This window comes from Pithys albifrons, chromosome 17, assembly GCF_047495875.1.
Source record: "Pithys albifrons albifrons isolate INPA30051 chromosome 17, PitAlb_v1, whole genome shotgun sequence".
In the NCBI taxonomy this organism is placed as follows: Eukaryota; Metazoa; Chordata; class Aves; order Passeriformes; family Thamnophilidae; genus Pithys; species Pithys albifrons.
Window position 1 is genome coordinate 13,831,221 of NC_092474.1, and position 22,534 is coordinate 13,853,754.

The 22,534-nt window shown below is 55.0% G+C and overlaps 1 protein-coding gene across 2 annotated transcripts; it reads right to left on the reverse strand.

Moving 5' to 3' along the window:
* Positions 1 to 1,679: 1,679 nt before the first annotated feature.
* Positions 1,680 to 22,254, reverse strand: LOC139679973 (acyl-CoA dehydrogenase family member 11-like). 2 transcript variants are annotated; one of them, XM_071572166.1, is made up of 15 exons: positions 21,837 to 22,254; positions 17,625 to 17,857; positions 16,926 to 17,025; positions 15,771 to 15,888; positions 14,927 to 15,060; positions 14,667 to 14,825; positions 13,894 to 13,988; positions 13,573 to 13,672; positions 12,016 to 12,156; positions 11,197 to 11,289; positions 10,722 to 10,829; positions 4,746 to 4,917; positions 3,976 to 4,042; positions 2,766 to 2,900; positions 1,680 to 2,103 (listed from the first exon to the last, which is right to left on the reverse strand). In XM_071572166.1, the coding sequence occupies exons 1-14, from the start codon at positions 22,134 to 22,136 to the stop codon at positions 2,789 to 2,791; spliced, it is 1,932 nt and encodes a 643-aa protein (XP_071428267.1). In that variant the 5' UTR covers positions 22,137 to 22,254; the 3' UTR covers positions 1,680 to 2,103; positions 2,766 to 2,788. The 2 variants fall into 2 exon arrangements, with proteins under 2 accessions (XP_071428267.1, XP_071428266.1); XM_071572165.1 differs by having other exon boundaries at positions 1,680 to 2,900.
* Between the last annotated feature and the right edge of the window lie 280 nt (positions 22,255 to 22,534).

Consider the following 22,534-nt stretch of genomic DNA (forward strand, 5'->3'; position numbering starts at 1 on the left):
AGGGGAGTGGTGGTGGCTGGTGAAGGGTGGAAAACCAGCTGTGCTTTGGTGGGAAAGGGGGTGTTGGGAACGGCTCTGCCACGCTGGGAGGGCTGCCGGGGTGGGACAGAGCCAGGATGGGACTGAGCCCACCCTGGGACAGGTGTGGGAGGCTGCAAAGGGCAGAGCCTTGTGCAGGATGCTGAGCAGGCTCAGAGGCCGCTAACAGGGAGGGTGTCAGTCTGTTACTGCCCCTCTGATCGACCCGGTATTATCCAGGACGGGATTTGGAGCCAAGGACACGTTTTGCTGGGCTGTGGTGGCAGGGTGGGCTCAGCCAGCGCTGAGTGAAGGGCAGCAGCTCTGCCAGGCACAGGGTTGGACCAGGTGTCACACAGCCCTTACAGCTGCCCCTGCTGGCATCGCTCGGAACTGGCTCCTGAACTCCTTGAATTACCTCTGCTGGCTAAAAAGCCAAAGCAGCGATTTAGGCTCTTTGGTGAGTGGTGAGAAAGGACAGATTGGTGATTCCTGGGCGAGCTCAGGGCCCTCAGGGACAGCTCAGGGCTCTCGGGGACAGTTTGGTGTCTTGGTCAGTGCAGGTGTCAAAGCTCCAATTGTTGCATTTTGAGATTCCAGGTCACCACATTTTTTGGACTGTGACATTTTTGTCACAGTTTTGCTGCTGAAGTTTGATTATTTAACAAACTTGTGTTTTAAACTGATTTCCCCCAGTTCTGTCATGAAATGAGTTTTACACCTCACAATGGAGACGTGTTTGTCCTTTTTTGTGTGGGGTTTGTATTTAAATGACATCTGAAATCTCAGTTAATGACTTGAAGCTCATGAAATGTTTGAAACTGTGCAAAGCTCCAAGGGCAGAGCTGCTGAGCAGCAGTGGGAGCTGTCAGACCCTCGTGCTCACCTGCAACAGCATTTCTGCTGCTGTAGCCTCAGAGTGAGTATTTAGATATTAATAAATTTGTCCTTTTCCTGCACAGTGATGATTTTGTAGTCCCTTGTTCTCAGTGTTGGTGCATCTGCAGAGCTCCCAGTTTATGGGGCTTATTTTTAGGCAAATTAGAGCTCATAGATGAGGAAAAGGTAATCCTGGTTTGAGAAATATAAAATAGATTGGAAAGAGGAAAGCCTGGGTGGGCAGGGATTGCCAAAGCCCTGGGCTTTGGAGATGAGCAGTTGAGGAGAGCAGGGAATTTGGGGACTGATAGCTCTGCAAACACTTCCAAGGGTGAGTTTCCCTGCTGTTGGACCCTCTGCCAACACCATGGGCACATCTGTGATGGAATTAGAGACACGTGGTGTTCCCTCCCTTTCCCCTTCTCCCAAGTTTCACAGGGCACAGCAGCTCCTGGGAGACCTTTGACACCAAACTGCAGGGACAGAGTCCTGGTGACAAGGGGGAATGGCTTCCCACTGCCAGAGGGCAGGGATAGGTGGGATATTGGGAAGGAATTGTTGGCTGTGAGGGTGGGCAGGCCCTGGCACAGGTTGGGCGGAGAAGCTGTGGCTGCCCCATCCCTGGGAGTGTCCAAGGCCAGGCTGGACAGGGCATGGAGCACCCTGGGCTGGTGGGAGGTGTCCCTGCCCATGGCAGGGAGTGGGACTGGATGAGCTTTGAGGTCCCTTCCCACCCAAATCCTTCCATGCTTCCAGGATGTAGGGGATTTTTCAGACCCAAATACTCTTTATTCCCTCTGATGCACATACAACAGAAGCCCTTTGGTGCTGGGGCTGGTTAATGGGGTTTGTGGTTTCAGAGAAGCTCTGCCTGGCTCAGCCTGGGGTCCCTGTGCCAGGACCCCACGGAGCCTCCCTCGCTGCATCCCACTGGAACTGCTCACTCTGGTCCTCCCTGGAGGCAGCGACTGGTCACTTGTGTCCTCCTGGAGCTGCTGGTTTGGCCTCAGGGAAATGCTGGACAGCTCCGTGCTCAGCAAACAGCTCCTCCTTCCCCTCCCGACTCAGTGTCGTGGCTGCTGCAGCACTTCCCAGCTATAAATCCCAGCTGTCTTTGGCCTACTAGTGCTTTTCTTCTGTTATTAGCAACTCTTCAATTAAAAACTTGCAGTCAGCAGGGCAATACCAAGCAGGTGGAGTGACAGGCTGAGGGAGGAGAAGCACAAGGGCAGTATTTAGGTGGAGAATTACTGGATGTCAATTTGAGACTTGGGTAGAACTTATGTCAGGATGGATTGCAGCATCGTTAGGACACAGGGAATTCACCAGCGATTTGGAGGCTGTAGAGAGTAAAATCCTCTCTTCTCTTCAGAAATCAGCAGTGCCTGAGGAGGGCCATGCAGGAAGGGCCCCACAGCCCTCAGAGCCACAGTGGGTGGCAGGGGCTGTCCCGGGAGCAAACCCCATCCCAGGCATGTTCTGGGGTGGGAGCCTGGAAAGGAAGAGGCTGAACAGGGAAAATGGTGTTTTTCTGTGTTTAATCAGCTTCAGACAGTTTTCACTTTGGTTTTGGTTGGCTTTCTTCCAAAAGAACAGCATTGACACGGGAGGAGCTGCTGCTTCCAGTCATTGTCTGGATTGGACACTTGGGCTTTGCCTAAGTCATGGTGAGAACATTCCAGCAGCTTGGAGTGACTGGCAGGGCTGTGCCTGAGTCAGGGAACAGCCCAGAGCTGTGGGTTCAGGCGGGGGCAGGTGGGGGGCACTCCTGAAGGATTTGGTCAGGCCCTCGGTGGAAGGTCCCCACCATGCCTGGAATTTGCAGCTCCCTGAGGATTGTGGGGTGGGGTTTGGGGATTGCAGCCCACCTTGTGGGGGGGTCCTGGGGGTCTCAGAGCCGGCTGCCCCCGTACACCAGGGCACTGTCCTGGCGCGCTGCCCCCACCCCGTAACTGCCCGACACCGACCCCGCGGCCACCGGACACAGCTCCTGGGAACACCACCTGCATGGAGAGAGGGGACAGGCACAGGGTGGGGTCACCTGGAGAGAGGGGACAGGCACAGGGTGGGTCACCTGGAGAGAGGGGACACACACAGGGTGGGGTCACCTGGAGAGAGGGGACAGGCACAGGGTGGGTCACCTGGAGAGAGGGGACAAGCACAGGGTGGGTCACCTGGAGAGAGGGGACAGGCACAGGGTGGGTCACCTGGAGAGAGGGGACAGGCACAGAGTGGTGTCACCCTGGAGAGAGGGGACAGGCACAGGGTGGGGTCACCTGGAGAGAGGGGACAGGCACAGGGTGGGTCACCTGGAGAGAGGGGACAAGCACAGGGTGGGTCACCTGGAGAGAGGGGACAGGCACAGAGTGGTGTCACCCTGGAGAGAGGGGACAGGCACAGGGTGGGGTCACCTGGAGAGAGGGGACAGGCACAGGGTGGGTCACCTGGAGAGAGGGGACACAGGGTGGGTCACCTGGAGAGAGGGGACAGGCACAGGGTGGGGTCACCTGGAGAGAGGGGACAGGCACAGGGTGGGTCACCTGGAGAGAGGGGACACACACAGGGTGGTGTCACCCTGGAGAGAGGGGACAGGCACAGGGCTGGTGTCGCCCTGGAGGGTGGGGACACACTCAGGGTGGGTCACCTGGAGAGAGGGGACACACACAGGGCTGGTGTCACCCTGGAGAGAGGGGACACACTCAGGGTGGTGTCACCCTGGAGAGAGGGGACAGGCACAGGGCTGGTGTCACCCTGGAGAGAGGGGACAGGCACAGGGCTGGTGTCGCCCTGGAGGGGGGGGACACACTCAGGGTGGTGTCACCCTGGAGAGAGGGGACAGTCAGGGGGTTGGTGTCATCCTGAGCCGTGCCCAGTTTGGATCCTGCCCATCACTGGAGACATCCCAGGTCAGGAAAAGGCCCGGGGCTGGGAGTGGCCACCCAGAGCACTGTTTTGTGTCCCCTGGGCAGGGGGGTCTGACCATGGCTGGGGTCGGATTGCTGTGGGGGCACAGCAAAGGCTCCCACAGTGCACGTGGAATCATCCAGAACAGCCAGGGCTGGGCAGGTCTGTGCCTACCTGAGCGCAGCACAGGTGTCTGCGGGGGAGGCATCGGGCCGAGCTGCATGTTCCATTAGAAGAGCTCCTGTGGAAGAGCAGGACATGTCAGCATTCCCAGCATCCTGCCAGCACAGCCCAGGGCTCAGGAAAAGCAACTGGTGGCTGTTTCTCAGCAGTGCTTGGAGGCTGTTTCAGTGGGAAAGGGGAAGACTGAGCTTTAAAGCTCCACCCTTGACCCAGGTGTGAGCCAGGCATGTAGGATGATTCCCAGCCCTTTTCTGCTCTGAAATCCATCAGCAAGAAATGATGTGGAGCTGCTAAAGAGTCCAGAGAAGGCCAGGGAGATGCTCCAGGGCTGGAGCCCTCTGCTCTGGAGCCAGGCTGGGAGAGCTGGGGGGGTCACCTGGAGAAGAGAAGGCTCCAGGGACACCTGAGAGCCCCTTCCAGGGCCTGAAGGGGCTCCAGGAGAGCTGGAGAGGGACTTGGGACAAGGGAAGGAGGGACAGGACACAGGGAATGGCTTCCCACTGTCAGAGGGCAGGGATAGATGGGATATGGGGAAGGAATTCCTGGCTGTGAGGGTGAGCAGGCCCTGGCACAGCTTGGGCAGAGAAGCTGTGGCTGCCCCATCCCTGGGAGTGTCCAAGGCCAGGCTGGACAGGGCTTGGAGCAACCTGGGCTGGTGGGAGGTGTCCCTGACCACGGCGAGGGAGTGGAACTGGATGAGTTTTAAGTTCCCTTCCCACCCAAAGCTTTCCATGATTCCCTGGTTTCTGCTGTTGCCCCACCTGTGTAGATCCGTGCCAGGCTGTAGGAGAGGTCTCTCGCTGCCAGCTCCATGCCCATGGTGGGCTCTGCTCCTGCTTTCTCCAGGAACTGCCCGAGGCTGCCCACGGCCTCCTGTGCCCTCTGCACGGCCGGTGCCAGCTCTGCAGTGCCCGAGGCCAGAGCCAACTTCTTCTGCAAACAGAACAACCACAGGAAAACCTCAGTGCATTTGCCTTGTGCCAGAGAAGGGGCTGGAGGGCCCCTGTGCACTGACAGCGAGCTCAGATCCCAGTGCCTGCCCCTGGCACTGCCCAGGGGGAGCAGCAGCAGGGAAGGGACATATCCAAAGGAAGCTCCCAGCCCTGACACAGGAATGGGGAATTCCTGTGACCAGACCCAGTGAGCTGCTGTTTCCAGGATGCCTTCCCAGCTGCACTGGGGACCAGCTCTCAGCCCCAGCTCTCTCCAACTGCACACCTGTACCAGGGTCTAATTCTCCTGGGTTTGTATTTTTGCTTCCACAGAGGTGCTAGAGCTGTGTTCAGGCAGGAAAATTCACAGGTAAAGGAGCTTTCCTCTGCAACAGGGTCAGTGAGAAAGGCCCCAGGATGAGAGGAAATGGCCTCAAGTTGCACCAGAGGAGGTTCAGGTTGGATAGTGGGAAAATTTCTTCGCTGAAAGGTTGTCCAGCCCTGGCACAGCTGCCCAGGGCAGGGGTGGAGTCCCCATCCCTGGAGGGGTTTAACAGCTGTGTGGATGTGGCATTTGGGCCCATGGGTCAGTGCTGGCCTTGGCAGTGCTGGGAGAACAGTTGGACTCAATGGTCTCAGAAAGCTTTTCCATCCTAAAGGATTCCATAATTCTGATGGTCACCAGGCAGGTAACTATGCCTGGTTGAGCCAAGTCACTGCTCTCCAACATCCCAAACACTTTGTGAAAGCACAAGTGGTGCTCTGCTGGGAGAGTCTGGAACAGTTTTCTTTGGGCATGGCATTCCCATGCATTTCATCTGTGCCTCTGGTGTGCTTCCCTGTCAGCAGGGCAGGGACACTGCCTGGCTCGGGGCTGGGCAGGCCTGGAATGGGCTGGGACTGGGCTGGGCTGGGGCTGGGGCTGGGCTGGAATGGGCTGGGGCTGGGCTGGGCTGGGGCTGGGCTGGGCTGGAATGGGCTGGAATGGGCTGGGCTGGAATGGGCTGGGGCTGGGCTGGGCTGGGCTGGGGCTGGGCTGGGCTGGAATGGGCTGGAATGGGCTGGGCTGGAATGGGCTGGGCTGGAATGGGCTGGGCTGGGGCTGGGCTGGGCTGGAATGGGCTGGGCTGGGGCTGGGGCTGGGCTGGGCTGGAATGGGCTGGGCTGGAATGGGCTGGGGCTGGAATGGGCTGGGCTGGGGCTGGGGCTGGGGCTGGGGCTGGGCTGGGACTGGGCTGGGCTGGGCTGGGGCGGGGCTGGGCTGGGCTGGGCTGGGCTGGGCTGGGGCTGGAATGGGCTGGGCTGGGCTGGGGCTGGGCTGGAATGAGCTCGGCTGGGCTGGGGCTGGGCTGAGGCTGGGCTGGGCTGGAATGGGCTGGGCTGGGCTGGGGCTGGGCTGGAATGAGCTCGGCTGGGCTGGGGCTGGGGCTGGGGCTGGGCTGGGACTGGGCTGGGCTGGAACGGGCTGGGCTGGGCTGGGCTGGGCTGGGCTGGGCTGGAATGGGCTGGGGCTGGGCTGGGCTGGGCTGGGCTGGGGCTGGGCTGGGGCTGGGGCTGGGCGGGGCTGGGGCTGGGGCTGGGGCTGGGCTGGGGCTGGGGCTGGAATGGGCTGGGGCTGGGCTGGGCTGGAATGGGCTGGGGCTGGAATGGGCTGGGCTGGGCCAGGCCGGGCCGAGCCGAGCCCGGTGTGCTCCGTGCCCCTGCTCCCCCCTGCCCTGCCCCGTGCTCTCTCCCCAGCCAGAACCCCCATCCCCAGCGCTGCTGCTCTGGGCTGCATGGGCAGAACCCTCAGCATGTGCTGCACAAACACAAACACAGCTGTGGTGCCGAGAGGAAGCCCAAAGAACCTCCAAGCCCAATGAGGCATTTTAAAGGAGCTCAGAGCTTGTTGCTGAGGAGGATCCAAGGCCCCGAAGGCACCAGCACGTTCCCAGCAGGGCGGGTGGGAGCCAGAACGGAGCCAACACGTGCTCCTGTCAGCAGCTCCTGCTCGTGGCACAAACACACCAGACCCCAGCTGGGAAGTTTAAACACCTGGAAACACAGACCAGGAATACAAAAGCATCATCACAACCTTAGGGGAACAAAAAGACCTTGTATTCCCTTTGCCATCCAATAATTTACTCCTTTTTTTTGGTCAGATTGAACTTACTGCTTTCCTAACCAAAAGCTCCTTCTGGAAGATCACACTGGGGTTTTTCCATCTCCTCCCTGCATTTGGGAGTGAGAGGCTGGGAGTTGCTCCAGGGGTGATGCTCGAGTCAGGAGCAGTTCTGTTCTCTCCTGCAGGATGCTCTGCTCCCTCCCCAGGGTGGAGGCACAGACTCACACACACATTGAGCCCTGCCTGCACTGCTCTTGGTGTCTGAGAACATCAGTAAAAGAGCTTCAGAGCTCCAATATTTCTGTTTCCTTCTGTTTTGACTGAGGAATTTTAAAATGCTGCTCATTTGTTTGCTCTCCATCAAGCAACGTGGTCAGAATGGTTTTTACTTACAAGATTAATCATGAATCTAAAAATACAGGGACAGGAAGAACATCCCAAGCAGGGGCTGAAAGCACAGTCTCATGTTAATGCTTCAGACAAACACAGTATCCTCCTTTTGTTTCCTGCTGTCTGAAAATTGGGGTTGTGATCTGAAAAGGACCTGAGAACACTCTCCTGAGCCTCAGGTTGTACAGTTGATTTCCAGCCCCAGTCACAGCCCTGCACAGACACTCTGGGGGCAGGAGTTGGTGCTGAGCCCAGCACGAGGCACAGCGGGCTGGAGCTCAGACACTGTCCTGGGATGTGCCCAAATTCCACCTGAAGTGACTCAAATGCAACAATCAAGTAACTGCCCAGGGCTATTTTAGAGGCCCTTTTCAGATTATAATTGAATTCTAAAGTACACTCAAGGCTCTGGCTCCAAATTCCAGCTAATAAAATTTTAGTACAACATGAAATGACTGGCCCTGAGCAGCATCCACCTGCAACTCCCTCCTCGGTGGAGCTGGAACCCAGGACGTGCCCTGGGCTGGTCCCAAAGTGTGGGCAGCAGGGCAGGGGGGGATTGTGCCCCTCTGCCCCCTCAGGTGAGACCCCACCTGCAGAGCTGCCCCAGCCCTGGGGCCCAGCACAGGAAGGACGTGGAGCTGCTGGAGAGTCCAGAGGAGGCCCCAGAGATGCTCCAGGGCTGGAGCTCCTCTGCTGTGGAGCCAGGCTGGGAGAGCTGGGGGGGTCACCTGGAGAAGAGAAGGCTCCAGGGACACCTGAGAGCCCCTTCCAGGGCCTAAAGGGGCTCCAGGAGAGCTGGAGAGGCACTTGGGACAAGGGATGGAGGGACAGGACAAGGGGAATGGCTTCCCCCTGCCAGAGGGCAGGGATAGATGGGACATGGGGTAGGAATTCCTGGCTGTGAGGGTGGGCAGGCCCTGGCACAGCTTGGGCAGAGAAGCTGTGGCTGCCCCATCCCTGGGAGTGTCCAAGGCCAGGCTGGACAGGGCTTGGAGCAACCTGGGCTGGTGGGAGGTGTCCCTGCCCGTGGGAGGGGGTGGCACTGGATGGGCTTTCAGGTCTCTTCCCACCCAAACTCTTCCACAATTCTATCCCTGTCTCTCACAATCACTCTTCATGCCTTGTGTTCTCCTCAGACTTTCCACACTGATCACCTCTGGATAAGGTGTCTTGCCACCTCTGTAGCAACAACTGTAAAACTTCAGCTTTTCACAATCCCATTGTGCAAGGATGAGGAAGTTCTCTGTATTTCTGTTTTCCTGAGGATAATTACAACACTGGGTTCCTGCTCTGGGCACAGCAGCAGCAACACTGGGCATCTCACCATCAACAGGGGCCACTGGCCCAGGATCAAAGCAAGACCAGGTGGCAGAGGGGCCATGGGGGATGTTAACCTTGATCCAAACTCCAGAGAACCACGTGCTGGGCTAAGTACTAACTCTGCTTTCTGCACAGCAGGCTGACATGGGCACAAATCCTGCACACTGAGCACCTTGATGGACAAACACAAAATACATTGTACTTGGTTTGTGTGCATCAATGAAAAGGAAATGGACTGGAGCAGTAAAAATCCCTTTATGACGGGATAAATTATTTCCCCCCTAGACAGGAATGGGAGGGATGGTTCAAAACGAGCCAGACTCCCAGAGACAAAGAATTTGGACACTTGGAGCTCAGAAAGAGATTGTTTATCACCATTGAGTGATTCTGGGGTAGGAACTCGGCATGTTCCTGCAGACAGAAATCCCCCCTAGGCTGTGGCTGCCCGAGGCACAGGGGAAAGGCTTAAACTGGCCAAGCCTGATCTGATCCATCCAGAATTGGAGCATCCAAAGCTCTCTCCTGGCTGAGCCACCCAGGCACCCTCTGTGGAAATGCAGCAGCCCCAGAGTGACATGGCCAGCAAATGCAGTGGCACTTCCTGGAATCTGGAGAGCTTTGGTGCCCTCCAGCCTCACACACAGGGTGATTGGGGCAGCACAAGAGCAGTAACGAGCTCACTAATTAATAAGTCTCAGTGCTTGGTTACTGCTGTGCAGGTCCCTGCTCTGCATCTTGGCCCTCCCTAAGGCTTCCCTGATCATCCAGTTGTTCAGTAGCTGGAAGGGCCCTCCCAGAGGCACCAGGAGGACACTCTGGGGTGCAGCGTTGCAGTTTGGAGGGGTTTTGCTTAAATTGGTTTAACAATGTGGAGGTTGCTTCTGTCCAAAGTATTTTTAGAGCCAGATCCTTTCCCTCTCCACTCCATTATCTGCAGCCTAAGCTGCTCTTTGTCAGCACCTGGACCTGCTGGATTTGCCATTAGCAGGTGTGCTCAGTCCTGCCCATGAGCAGGTTTGTCTTCTGCTTTGGTCATCAAATGGAGGCATTTTTCCTTTCTCAAAAGTTGTCTGAGAGGTTGGCAAGGCTCAGCCCTGGAGGTCAGAGAGGTGCTGTGTACAGAGCACAGCCCAGCTGGGGGTTCCAGATGGGACAGGAGTTTCCAGCTGCAGCCTCTGTGAGAACCACTCAGGCTCTTGCTGCTTTTGGTTTGGGAAGCCCTGCCCAGTGCTGCAGAGTGCAGTGCCCACACCCTTCCCCTCTCGTGGGGTCTGCAGGGGAAGTGAAGGCTGCACACAGCCAAGCCCAGCACTCCAGAGGCCCAGGATGCCCTTCCTGTACACCTGGATTAATAATGTCACCCCTGAGAGAACAGCCTCTGATATGCTGATCCTGCCTCCCAGGCTGGTTCCTGTCTCCATTTTAGAGACACATCAAACCAGATGATGCTCATTCACCTTCATGAAACTCTGAGCTGCTTTGACCCTCTCACCTGAGCAGCTTCACAAGTAAAGCCAGAGAATGGCAAATCTAGAGAGACAGCAATGGGATTCCTCTGGCTCTTCCCATCTTTTCAGTGGGAATAAAAATAGCAAGTCATAATGCAGTAGGTAGCTCTAGTGAGGTTTGATATTTAGCAGTCCTGTGGTGATTTTCCAGTTAAAGAACAAAACCACAAAACTATTTTGGATTCAGGAGGGTGACTCACATTAAAAATACACTTATTTTGGTACCTGTCATGAGGGACCCTGACAATGCCAACTCCTCACTGCTGAGCTGCCCACAAGGATCCCAGCACAAGCACTCCCTGCACCCTGCTCTGGTAAGAGCTGGTGAAGGGTCTGAATTGTGAGACACCTTTGGAATACCTGTCTGGAGCTTTCAGTTTGGCCACATTCCCTGCCAGTCTCAGTCAGGAGCATGAACCCCAAACAAGGCTCTGCCAAGGTGGGCAAATCAGGTGAGCAGAGGTTTTGGTGTGGGCTCACCTGCACTGTGGACAGGAACACAGCCATCACCTGCCCTTGGCTCTTGGCAAGGGACCGCAGGACATCGAGGGACAGGATATTGGTGGTTCCCTCCCATATGGACAGAACCTGTGGGGAAGAGGAGGAGGTGGAAGAGCATGAAGGAGCCTTTGGAGTGACTGCAACAAAGATAAGGGAATGTGAGGAAACAAAGACATGGAGCAGAGCTAAGGGACATCAAGGAAATCTCCAACAATATCTTGCCATACCATGAGAGGAAAGGAGGGAGCTCAGCTTGATTCCTGTGCTAGAGAACCCCCTCAGCACCAGGAACACATCCCACCCCCGCCCTGGGAATGGATGGGCTCAGCAGGAAGGCAGTGGGGGAAGAGCTGCCACACCTGGAGTGAGCTGGGAGGACGGTTCCCCCAGGAGCAGGGAACCAGAGTGCTGTGGGGGGACCAGGGGGCACAGGAGCCTGTCCTGCTGCTCTCACCAGAGTGTCCCGCAGTATGACTGGCAGGCCTGTGTCCTCCATGTAGCCTTGGCCCCCAAAACTCTCCATGGCCTCAACAGCCACAGCAGAAGCCTGCAAAATGCAGAGAGCTGCAGTGATCCACGAGGGGAAAAAACACAACAGGGGAAAACAAACCTCACATGGCAGTTCCTGCTGGGATGGCTGCCTGGGTCCTGCTGAATTCCTGAGGCAGGCTGCTCATTCCATGCAGGAGGAGCAGCTGGGGAATGAAGGTTCAGTAACACTGAGAGAGGACTGTGGGAGAAGATCTCAGGAGAGTCTGCCTCAACACAGCCCTCCCAGGGCAAGGGAGCACACCTGTGGTGTGCTTGGTACATGGGCAACTGTCTCTAGTCCAGGAGAGTCTTAACAAATTCCCTATGGTGTGTCAGCTTCTGTGTATGTCAGCTGAGGGCCATGAGAAGAGGACAGATGCCTGAAGTCAAGGCTAATGTTAAGCTGTTAATATCTGCTCTTCTATTTATTTATAGTGAAAGACGTTCTCTGTGGCCCAGTGCCCAAGGGGCAGCCTCAGCACCACTCCTGTGGCACATGGAGCTTGTCACAGCAGAGCTGGCTCCCTCTGCCCCCATCAGATGCCTCATGTGAGAGCAAAGGGACAAGGCTCCTACCCACAAAGTCCAGCCTGCAGAGCAGCAGCTGCTGCAGGTCCTGCTGGTATTCCCCACTCTCGCTGCCCTTCCCACTGGCTGTGTTACCCCCTCCTCTTCCCAGCCCTGTGGTTGTCCCTGTGCCACACAGCCCCTTCCCAGGCTCACCAACCTGCCTGTTCCATACCTGCTTCCCTGTGTACAGTTTGGCCACAGGGACCAGCAGCCTCAGGAGCAGCAGGTCCTGCTCACTGGCCTGGCTGGTTTCTGCCAGGCCGAGAAGGCGCATGATGTCCATGAGCAGCAGGAACGCCCCTCGCACCTGCACCTGCGGGCACAGGGGGCAGGGAGGGGCAGGGAGGGGCAAGAGAGGGGCAGGGAGGGGCAAGAGAGGGGCAAGAGAGGGGCAGGGATGGGCAGGGAGGCGCAGAGAGGGGCAGAGAGGGGCAGAGAGGGATTAGAGAGGGGTTAGAGAGGGGTTAGAGAGGGGTTAGAGAGGGGTTAGAGAGGGGCAGTCAGGGGCAGGGAGGGGCAAGAGAGGGGCAGTCAGGGGCAGGGAGGGGCAAGAGAGGGGCAAGAGAGGGGCAGTCAGGGGCAGGGAGGGGCAAGAGAGGGGCAAGAGAGGGGCAGTCAGGGGCAGGGAGGGGCAAGAGAGGGGCAAGAGAGGGGCAGTCAGGGGCAAGAGAGGGGCAAGAGAGGGGCAAGAGAGGGGCAGTCAGGGGCAGGGAGGCACAGAGAGGGGCAGAGAGGGGCAGAGAGGGGCAGTCTTACTTGCAGGGATCGTGGAGCCAGGATGACTCCATGATTCCATGTCAAGGTGCAACGGGACTGTCTCAAGGGGGAAATGCCACCCCTGCCTGCACAGACCTGCAGCTTCAGAGACCTCCAGCCAGACAAGGCACAAAGCCATGGAATATTACAGGTGCTCTGGAGCTGCTGCTCTTGGACACTGCGATCTCGTGTGAGGAAAGGGGCAGTGCCACTTCACCAGGACTGCCTGAGCCTTAGCAAAGCTCCTATCAGGCATCCAGGTGACAAATCCACCTCCATTCCAAGGGTAAGGGATGTGAGACCAGAAATGATGGTCAGCCTCTGAGTACCAGGAACTGCAAGGTCTGTGACAGATTTCTTGCTGATCAACTTTCTTCCCTGGCAGATTGTGATTTGGGAAGCAGCAGGATAGGGAGCTCTGTAGCTCCTCTGCATAAAGATGTGCTGTGGGACTATAGAGGATCTGCCCTTCCTTTCAGAGGTGGAGTTCTGGCCACAGGCTCAGACAAGATGGAGCTTGAAGTTATGTTTGACATATGTTGACCCCTTTCCCTATCCCTCACTTTGCAAGAGAATTTTCAGCCCATCTCCTGGTGCATGAGCTACCAGGCAAGCTGGATGAGTTTGTGCCAGTCTTGGACAGGACTCTGGTAACTGCATTTCAGCTGACTGTGGTGTCAGGCCTGGACTCTGATGCTAACACCCAGTTTCAGAGGTCATGGCCTATCACAGCAGGGGCACTCATGAGCTTTGGCCCTCCACTCAGGAGAGCTCCTAAGGAATTGTTTAGGATAACCTGAAGTCCAGCAGAGAAGGTAGGTCTGTCATCAGACCAAATCCCACCAGAATGTGGCCATTCCCTTGCTGCAAACAGGGACAGCCTCCTACATCTGATTGCTGTACACAAGCTGTGCTCACTACCAGTGGAGCATCTCTGCCCTCACACCTTCCCAACAGCTCCCAGCAGCCCTACCTCCATCCTGGCTATTGTTTGCATGTGCAGGGGATGGTCCTTGAGGAGCTTCCCAAAGGCAACCCTCCTGCAGGCATAGTCCCTGCTCAGACTGATCATCCTGGAGAGCACAGACAGGGAACACGGTCACACTCTGCACTTCTGAGCAACTCCCACCAGCCACCCCCACCAGAAGAACCTGCTCAGCTGTACCCTCCAGCCTGGGTCACCCCCAACCTCTTCCAGCACTGGATGGCACTCAGCTGCAATGCCAAGCATTGCCAAGTCCCCTTGTCCTGACAATCTGCTCCTTCAGCTCTGGGGGATCCATTCTGCCTTCACCTTCTCATGCTGGATACTGCACCGATGACATTGTGGATCCGGGTGATGTTCAGCATGCTGGAGATGGAGGCCACCCCGCGGCCCTCTGCAGAGATCTGCAACACAAGGGACAGGCCCACCTGAGCCTTTCCCACCGCCTTGGATGGAAGTGGTGCCAACAGACAGATGGACATGGGCTGTCCACTCTGTCCCTGTCTGGCCTCAGGTACCACAGAGATCTCCTTGCTTTAAAATACAGCTCTCTCACATTAGCCAAGCAAGTGTCATCATATGGATGTTCATCCCTGGAAATGTTCAAGGCCAGGCTGGATGGGCTTGGAGCAACCTGGGCTGGTGGAAGGTGTCCTGCCCATGGCAGGGGGGTGGAATGAGATGGGCTTTAAGGTCCCTTCCCACCCAAACCACCTTGATTCAGTGATTCTGTGACCAGAGAGGTGGCTTTGGAGAGCATGTCATCATGATCCGTTCTGGTCCCTGTTGCTTGTTGTCCCTGCACATTACACAAACTGTCCCTCAGCTGGCTCAGTGCATCTGGATTAGGGAAATGACCAGCCAAAAATGACTTGCTTTGTTTTCTTCCTTCTCAAATTTTCTTGAGCTCTCCTCAGCTCTGCCCCACACAGCCCCACTGATGAAGCATTCTGTGATGTCAACAGTCAGATACCAAGATGGAAGAGGGGAACTTTTCCATTTGGGATCACTGCTGAAACCCCCAGGAGTGCCTGCTGTGCCGAGCCAGCCCAGCCCTCAGGGGAGGCTGATCCTTTACCCACCAGCTCTGCCCTCGCCCCCTGCAGCCACAGCTCTGCCGTTGCCATTTGCCTGGTGCCCAGCTTGTCTTTGAGCCGCTGCACCTGGATGCTGTTCAGCTTCCCCTCCTCATCTCGAACCCTCAGGAAGAACAGGGACAGGCCCCTGGAGCCCTGGGGACACTAAAAAGCACACAGTGAGGATTTCATTACAATGAAACAGGGAACAGAAAGAGAGTCCCTACTCCTTCACCTGGTTCCTCCATCCAGGAGAACTGGGTTACCTGTCCTTCAGCATCTGCTATCCTGGCCAGGGTTAATGCCATGTCAGAGTCAGCCGCTGATGTGAACCACTTGAACCCATAGAGTCGGTAGGAGCCATCTGGCTGCCTCCTGGCCACGGTCTCTGTGCCATTAGCTGAAACAGAGGGGGACATTTCTTGGCCTTATGGCACCTCCTGAGTCAATCAATGCTGATTTCTCAGTTTAAGCAGCAGCTCTTTTAAGCCATCACTTGCTGTGAAGATGGAGCTTGGATGAGCTTTTAATCTCTTTCATTGACCCTCAATAAAACATGTGGCATGTACAATCCAGTGTCTGCCCTTTCGGGACTGCCACTAAGGGCTCTATGGATCTGGGAGTCCTGCAGTAATGCACATCTTTCACTTCACAGCTGATCCTTCCACTGCTTCCCTCGGGAAACAAACTGCAGCTTCATCAGGTGCCAGGGACTCCCTTTCCAGTTCTACCTCCTCCACAGCAGGAGTTCTGAGGTTCCCTGGCCCATCGTGCTATTACTTAACCTTTGCCAAGAAGCAAATATTGAAGGCCAGGGATGCTTTCTCAGTCTCTGGGATGGCCTGACTGTCTTGCTCAAGGCCCAGGTTACAGAGCTAGGTATCCATGTGTTATCTGTGCAAGGAGCAGGCCTGTGCCTGCCTGTATTGTTCTGTTTGCACCAATGGACACACTTGGGTGATTTGATGGTTAAAAAGCTGAGCTATGCAGAAGATTTGGATGATGTCTGCTGAAGTTTCCTAAACCAGCTCCCTGGCTTTGTAAGTTCCCCACTGCCTTCATTTTCTCAGTTCTCACTGCCACATCTCTCTCCCACCTCAGAGCACGTACCAACATCTGAGCCGCCCCTGCGCTCCGTCATCCACTGGCCTGAGGTCCAGAACTTCCTGGGGTCACGGGATGTCAGATGGTCAAAAGCATTCTTCAGAGATCCAGGAATACCCAGAGACTGTTAGAGGGGAGGGAAAAGAAACTGAGCTGATCATAACATGGGAGATGGAATCAGGCAGATGCCCTAACTGGCTGTGGTGTGCCCTGGGCTCAGAGCAGCCGGGCTGGGAGCAGGTGGGGGCTCTGCACTGCAGAGCACCTGCAGGTGCTGCAGAGAGCCAGCCCAGCCCCTGCCCAGCTGCTACAGCACTGGGCACCAGAAGGTGTTCTCTGTGTTACAAAGGGAAGTGCTGAGCATCCCTACCCTCCTCAGAGTCTGGCACCACTGGACATCTGGACTGAGTGTTCCCCAAACAGCCCATGTGCCAGGTATCAGCATATGTTCATGTACACTGGATGTCACCAGCAGGTAACTGCCTTGTGCTGGTTTAATTTTTGTTGAATTAAAATGTCCAGAGTTAGATATTGAAGGGATACTTTTCTCTGAAGCATAGGTAGCCACTAAGGCAATGCAAAGGGCATCACTAAGACGCAGAGCCAAATGTTCCAACTGGGAAAGTCTTGGTGGCTTGGTGAATTTGCACCAGGTATGGATCCAGTCCAGTATATCCACTGCCACTGCACACAAGGAATAGGAATACAAAATACCTTGCAGTAAAAACATCATAGCATCATAGAATGGTTTGGGCTGGAGGGACCTTAAAGTCCATCTTATTCTACTCCCTGCCATGAGCAGGGACACCTTCCACTGTCCCAGGTTTCTCCAAGCCCTGTCCAACCTGGCCTTGGACACTTCCATGTGGGACACCTTTCCAACTGCCTGCAGCGCCACAGGTGTCACGTGCAGCAAAGGCCTTATTGTACACAGTGCTGTAAGTAAACACAAAAGCTGGCGTGGGCACAGAGACTTGGTCACTAACAGAAAAGGCAGGGGGAGAGGGAGCTGAGGCACAGAGCAGGGAGGGGCCATGCCCAGTGCTCAGTGCCCAGAGCCAGGTGGCAGATCAGTGCTCCTCCATCCTTGGCTGATGCTCCCGAATCTAAGCAGTGCTGCCGGGATGTGGGTGTGCCCCCAGGGACCAGCTGAGCTCATACCTCAATGACTTTGGCTGCCCCATCAGTCATGGCCAGTGGACAGCTGAAACCTCCAGAGGAGCTTGAGAACAAGTACAGTTTGACAGCCTGGAACAGGCGACTGAGAGAGAGAGAGGGAACAGACGGGTTACACAGCAGTGCAACAGCAGGAGGATAAAACATCTCAGCTAGAAAGAGGGAAAATACAGCCAGAGCAGGTGAGGATCAGACCACTCATTTCTGAGAGGGCACAAACTGTTCCAGCCAGGAGGAGAGAAGAGGAGCAGCAGAGTTTCTCAGTCTCAGTGGGACTGCCAGCACCAGGTCAAGTTGGTGCAGTTTTAACAATAAGAAATGTGGGTCTGTCTGCAGGGACTGGAATACAACAAGAGACTGCAAGAGAAATCCCAGATCTTCAGCTGCATTACAATGAACATACAGAAAGCTGGAACAGTGCAGGGAACTCCCAGGCCCCACAATCAGGAAGGTGGCACCAAAGAATATTGTAATCAAGTGTGGGCCATTAGTTACAGCCTGTCTTTGGTGAGGTGGAACTTTGCAGCAGACAGACAGTGCTGCTGGAGACAGCAGGAACGGTGCTGGTGTCCAGGCAGCATCTGTTCCCCGTTACACAACCAGCTCAGTCCTACGAGATGCTGAATAAACCTGGCCAGGAATAACCAGGAAGGCTCCAAGTCCCTCCCATTCTCCCCCAGTTACCTCCAGTTGGAGTATCTTCTCTCATAGGCCTCAGCAATCAGCCCCTCCTCTGCTGAGATCTCCTTCATCCTCCTCCACGCCGAGCAGGTGTCGATGCGATCCACGCGCTGTCCCCAGGCGTCGTACTGCCGAAACACGGGGGGGTTCAGCTCGCACTCCCAGGCCAGAGGCTGGATCTTGGTTAGCAGGCGCTTTCCAAACCTCTCCAGGTCCTGATGCACCTCCTCCAGCACCTGTGGAGCAACAAGACGAGCCCTTCAGCACAGCCCTGGAAGGCAGGAGCCTCAGTCCCAGCTGGAAGGGCAGAGGACGGCCCATGTTGTCCTGCAGTGCCAGTGGTCTCTTGGCACTTGGCCCTTCCATGCATCCTGTGACACAGCACAACAGCTTCTCCCCTCAGCCTCTGCTGGCACAACTGCACTCCACTGTCACTTTTTCTCTTTTTTCCCTCAAAATCATTTTTTCAAGTTACTTTTGGCAGCATGTCTGGAGCTCACAAAAGAGAGAAGTACTTCAGTGTCAGGGCTGGGAATGACACAGATGCACAAGAGCAGGGGGGTTGGACGGGACAGTCTCCAGAGGTCCCTCAGCCACTCCTGATTTACTGCTGGAGGAGAATGCCAGGGGAAGAGCTGCCAAGAACAGAATGCCTTCATCTGTACAGAATAAGTTCTACTGGGCTGGGCAGTTACCTGCCTGTCAGGTTAGGAAAGGAGAGATGGCACAATCATTTCAGCTTCAGCCTGGCACACAACGTGTCAGGATTCTAATTTCCACCCTGCATCCAGCTTCCTGCATGGCCCTGGAGAAGGATTCTTGTGCCCTTGTTTCCCCTGGGCTTGGCTGACCAGGGCAGAACAGTCTGCCCACAGTTAATGGAGAGAAACCAGCACCCACAGAGCAGTGATTCATTCCAACCCCCTCAGATCCCTGTTTCAAGGTGACAGGTATTGCCTTCTTCAAATGCTCTTCCCTCTCTGTGGGAAACGTGAGTGAAGTTGCCCAGACTTAAAGAACCTGACTTAGAAATTATTAAATTCAGGCCAGGAGGACCCAGCCTCCAACACTCTTGGATCCTCATTAGCACAAACACACCCAAGACTGTTCTGGGGGTCAGAGAAGCACCTGATCTGCTTCCATCAGAAGAATATGGTTTGCTGTTCTCTGCCTTTGGAGAGATGCTCGTTCCCTCATCAATAAAACAATCAAGGAGGTGAATGCTGTATTTTCTGCATCCAAAGCACTGCAGTTATAAACCCCATTAATTTGCTGTTGATGAAATACAAACACAGCTTCTTCCTTTCCTGGCTCCCCTTGCATTGACTTTCCACTAAGCTACATCCCTGTGATTGATTCCTTCAGAGCTCTGCCGTTCCGCATGTGTGATGAGGATCCAACACACACTGCCCAGGTGCTGCTCTGGAAGTCTCATCCTCACACCAGCCAGTTGCCCTTCAGGTTGATGCCGAAAGGGTTTTTGTTCTGATTTTCACATTGTGTAGATTTTAGGAACACAGTAGTTGTAGATTTTTAGAGGGTTAATATTTCTAACAGTTTAAGTTTAATGCCTTTCTATCACTACCCCTGACCCAGAACAGGGAGCTCAAATTCCTTTAGTTAATTAATCTTGTTTAGACTCCTTTCCAAGGTAGAGCTGAAGGATATCAGAGGCCCACAGAATGAAACATAAACACAGGTCAGAGTGACCCAAAAGCCAGAACTGGATGAGCTCCAAGAGACCTTTGTGTGCCTGAGGAAGAGGAGCTGATGAAGACAGAGGGTCCTGACGACCCCAGACCCAATTCCAGGGGGTTGGACCAGGGGTGGGACTGGGACTGGACTGAGAAATGTGTAAAGCAATGATTGGAGGGATCTTATTATAAAAGCCATGGAAACAAGAACTGGGACACATGCATGTCATCCTGTATTCCTGTGGGCTGTAGGCCCTGTGTTATTAAAGGACCTTTACTTTTTATCTTACCCTGCACTAACATGGCTCAGAGTCCTGGTTTTGGGGGAAGGGTCATTCACAGCATCAAGGTGAATGATGAAATAGTGTTAAAAACCCCCAAACAAGTCAAACCATGCACCAGAGCCTGCCAGCTGGTCCAGCTCATCCAGCACTGTGCTTGCAGTCAGAGCCCAGCTGGGGTGGGTGTGCCCCCCCAGTGCTGAGCACATCAAACTGACAGCAGTTTGAGGGTTGTTTACAAGGCATGACCCAGGAAAACAATGGTCATGGACTTTGCTGATCCCCGAACAAGAACCTTTGAACTGTTTACCTGGTAGTTGTTTTGTGAACAGAACATGAGCCTACCAGATAGACCTCTTTGTCTGAATTCACACGACAGGGAACTCAACCAACAATCCTTTCACCTCATCCATATTTCCTAAACTCCCCAACTAGCATGCTGGGAGCTCATGCCCTGACCACACACAGCCTGACAATCCACTGACTTGCCCAAAGAAATGTGTTTATTTTCAAGGGGAAAGAACAAAATTCAACCTCCTGTGTTTGTGACTGCTGAAGGTCACACACAGCAGCCTTGGTGCTCCAAGGAACACACCCTGGGATGTGGAGAGGACACCTGTAAACCATCAGGGTCAGGGCTGAGGCTGCAGAGTGGTCTCATTCACCTTAACCTCTCCCTTGATGTTCCAGGCATGAATATATTGGAAATGTGCAAGTTATGGCACATTAGGAGTGCAAACAGATGATCCTTTATATTAAAGGATTTATTTTCAGGTCAGTCAGGGCCAGACAGATCCTTCTCCACAACAATGCTCAGAAAAAGCAGGTGCTTAATTCTGTGTTCCCCTGAAATCACCTTCAAACAAAGAAAGAAACCTTTTGTGCCATTCCAGGAAATTTTCTGTGTTTGCCACTGAAGAGTACAACAGGAACCAGCCCCCAGCGTGGTGTCTGCCTCGGTGGGACACCCAAAGCTTCGGGGGTTGCTGCTCTCCTGGTGAGGAAGGTGTTCCCATGGAGAGGCACTCCCGGTCCTGCGAGCAGCAGCCGGGCTGTCCCTTCCAGCAGCGAGGCAACACTGCCCCGCTGGGACCGGGAGCAGAAACCAACGGGAGATGCTGCTCTGGGAGATCTCACAGCCGCTGTTCGCTCCTCGGGGGAGCAGTGGCAGCAGCTCTCAGCCTCTCAGCCTCGCTGGAACGCAGCATTGATCTTTTTACTCTCTGAGAGACTTGGATCATGATTCTTCCAGAGGTGCAGATTAGGAGCAAGATCTTCATGGCTGCTCAAAGACATCCTCCTTTCCTGTCTTCTCTTCTGGCAAGAAGGCCACGGTGGTACTTAGGGAGGCCTCATTCCAGAGGCCTCATTCCAGAGGCCTCATTCGGGAGGCCTCATTCGGGAGGCCTCATTCCTGTGTTATGATTAAACAAGCTCCAATTGCTTCCACCACATTCTTCCCACCCCTCGCAGACCTGGAGAGCAAGCAGGGAAAGGAAGAGCCTCACTGAAAAACCATGTTCTGCCCCTCTTTTCACCTGGAGGCTTTAGAGGTCATTGTATTCCATCTCCTGCAATAAACCATGGAGAGAGGTCACACTCTGCTCCTTGAGAACAGAAGAAGTGGGAGAAGACCATTGTGGTCCTTGGGGTGATGGCAGAAGACAGCCAGGAGGGAGCTGCCTCCTCCCAGGGGTTCCAGAAGGACCAGAGCTCACAGCACATCAGGGGGTCTCACCCCACCATCTTCACCCCTGAAATCTGTACAGGGCCTTCCCTGGCTGAAAATCAACCCAGAAACGCCACCGACCTGTGTTGAGGGCAAGCGAATTCCAAGGGGCCTTTGTACCTGCCTGAGCACTCAGCTGAGAAGGGCCCCATTCCTTAGGAATTTCCTTAGAAGCCCCTCTTCCCCGGAGAAGAGAGGTGAAAAAGCACAGCAGAGGTTGGAAATATCTTATTTTTTCCCTTACTCTAAAATATCTTTCTCCAGACGACCAGACAACAAATGCCCCCAAACCAACACTGCAGCACCCAGCACAGTCCCAGGAGCCACTTGTTGTTCCTGTCCATCCTCCCTGCCCCCAAACACAAGTTTTAGAGAAAGCTGATAAATTCCCCTCCACTTCAACACTCAAACACACAAAAGGTCTCAGAAAAACGCTCAATTCACAGGCTGAAACAGCAGCTGGGCAGAGCTGTGGTGGGTACACACAGAAACACAAACATGCACGCCAGACCTTGGGAGGAAGGTGTGTTTTCAAGTAACTCCGAAGCAAAGTGTCTTCCAAGTACGGGTTCCCAGTCTCGGGCTGCTCTTGGAAGAGGGTCTCTGTTTGTCTCCTTGCAAGGGGCATTTCCAGATCTTCCAACCCTTGTTTCTCCTGCGTGCTGACCTGTTGCTCCTGCCCCGCTGTCGTGTTGATTCCTTTAATACTCAGCGCTTGGCACCTGTCCCGGGGGCGAGGCAGAAAGTGACCCGACTGCCAGGCCTGGATGGTGGCACTGGATCTCCACCAGGGCAGGCGACGGGCAAACATGATGCAGCAGAGCCCTGAGAGTGTGACACAACAGCTCTGACCTGCAGCCCCTTCCTTGTCCGGTACCAGCACCAATCCTGCCTTGACTGAGCGGTGTGAAGTTGTACTTGAAAATCTCCTCTCCTCCCTCGGGGCAGCTGTCGTCAACTGAACTAGGGAAAAGGTCTTTGGAAAGAGATCAGGAAATGGCCCAGAAAAACACAAGTACTCAGGAAACAGAGTGTTCTCCCCTCCTGGCTGAGCAAAGCATCGTAACTGGGCAGACAGACATTCCCAGAGCTGGGGGAACTGGGAAGAAGGGGTGGGGAGAGTGTTCTCACCTGAATTGCTTGGGATGATAATGGGGGAGAGACGAGAATGAGAAAATACATTGCCTTATCTGAAGTATCCTTCCAGGC

Excerpts from the sequence above, each read along its gene's own strand:
- LOC139679973 (XM_071572166.1), bottom strand. The coding sequence starts at position 22,136 with ATGTTTGCCCGTCGCCTGCCCTGGTGGAGATCCAGTGCCACCATCCAG. Across the intron at positions 13,989-14,666 it reads AGGGGGCGAGGGCAGAGCTG|ATCTCTGCAGAGGGCCGCGG; the intron begins GTGGGTAAAGGA and ends CTTGTGTTGCAG. Across the intron at positions 4,918-10,721 it reads TGTTCCTGTCCACAGTGCAG|AAGAAGTTGGCTCTGGCCTC; the intron begins GTGAGCCCACAC and ends TTCTGTTTGCAG.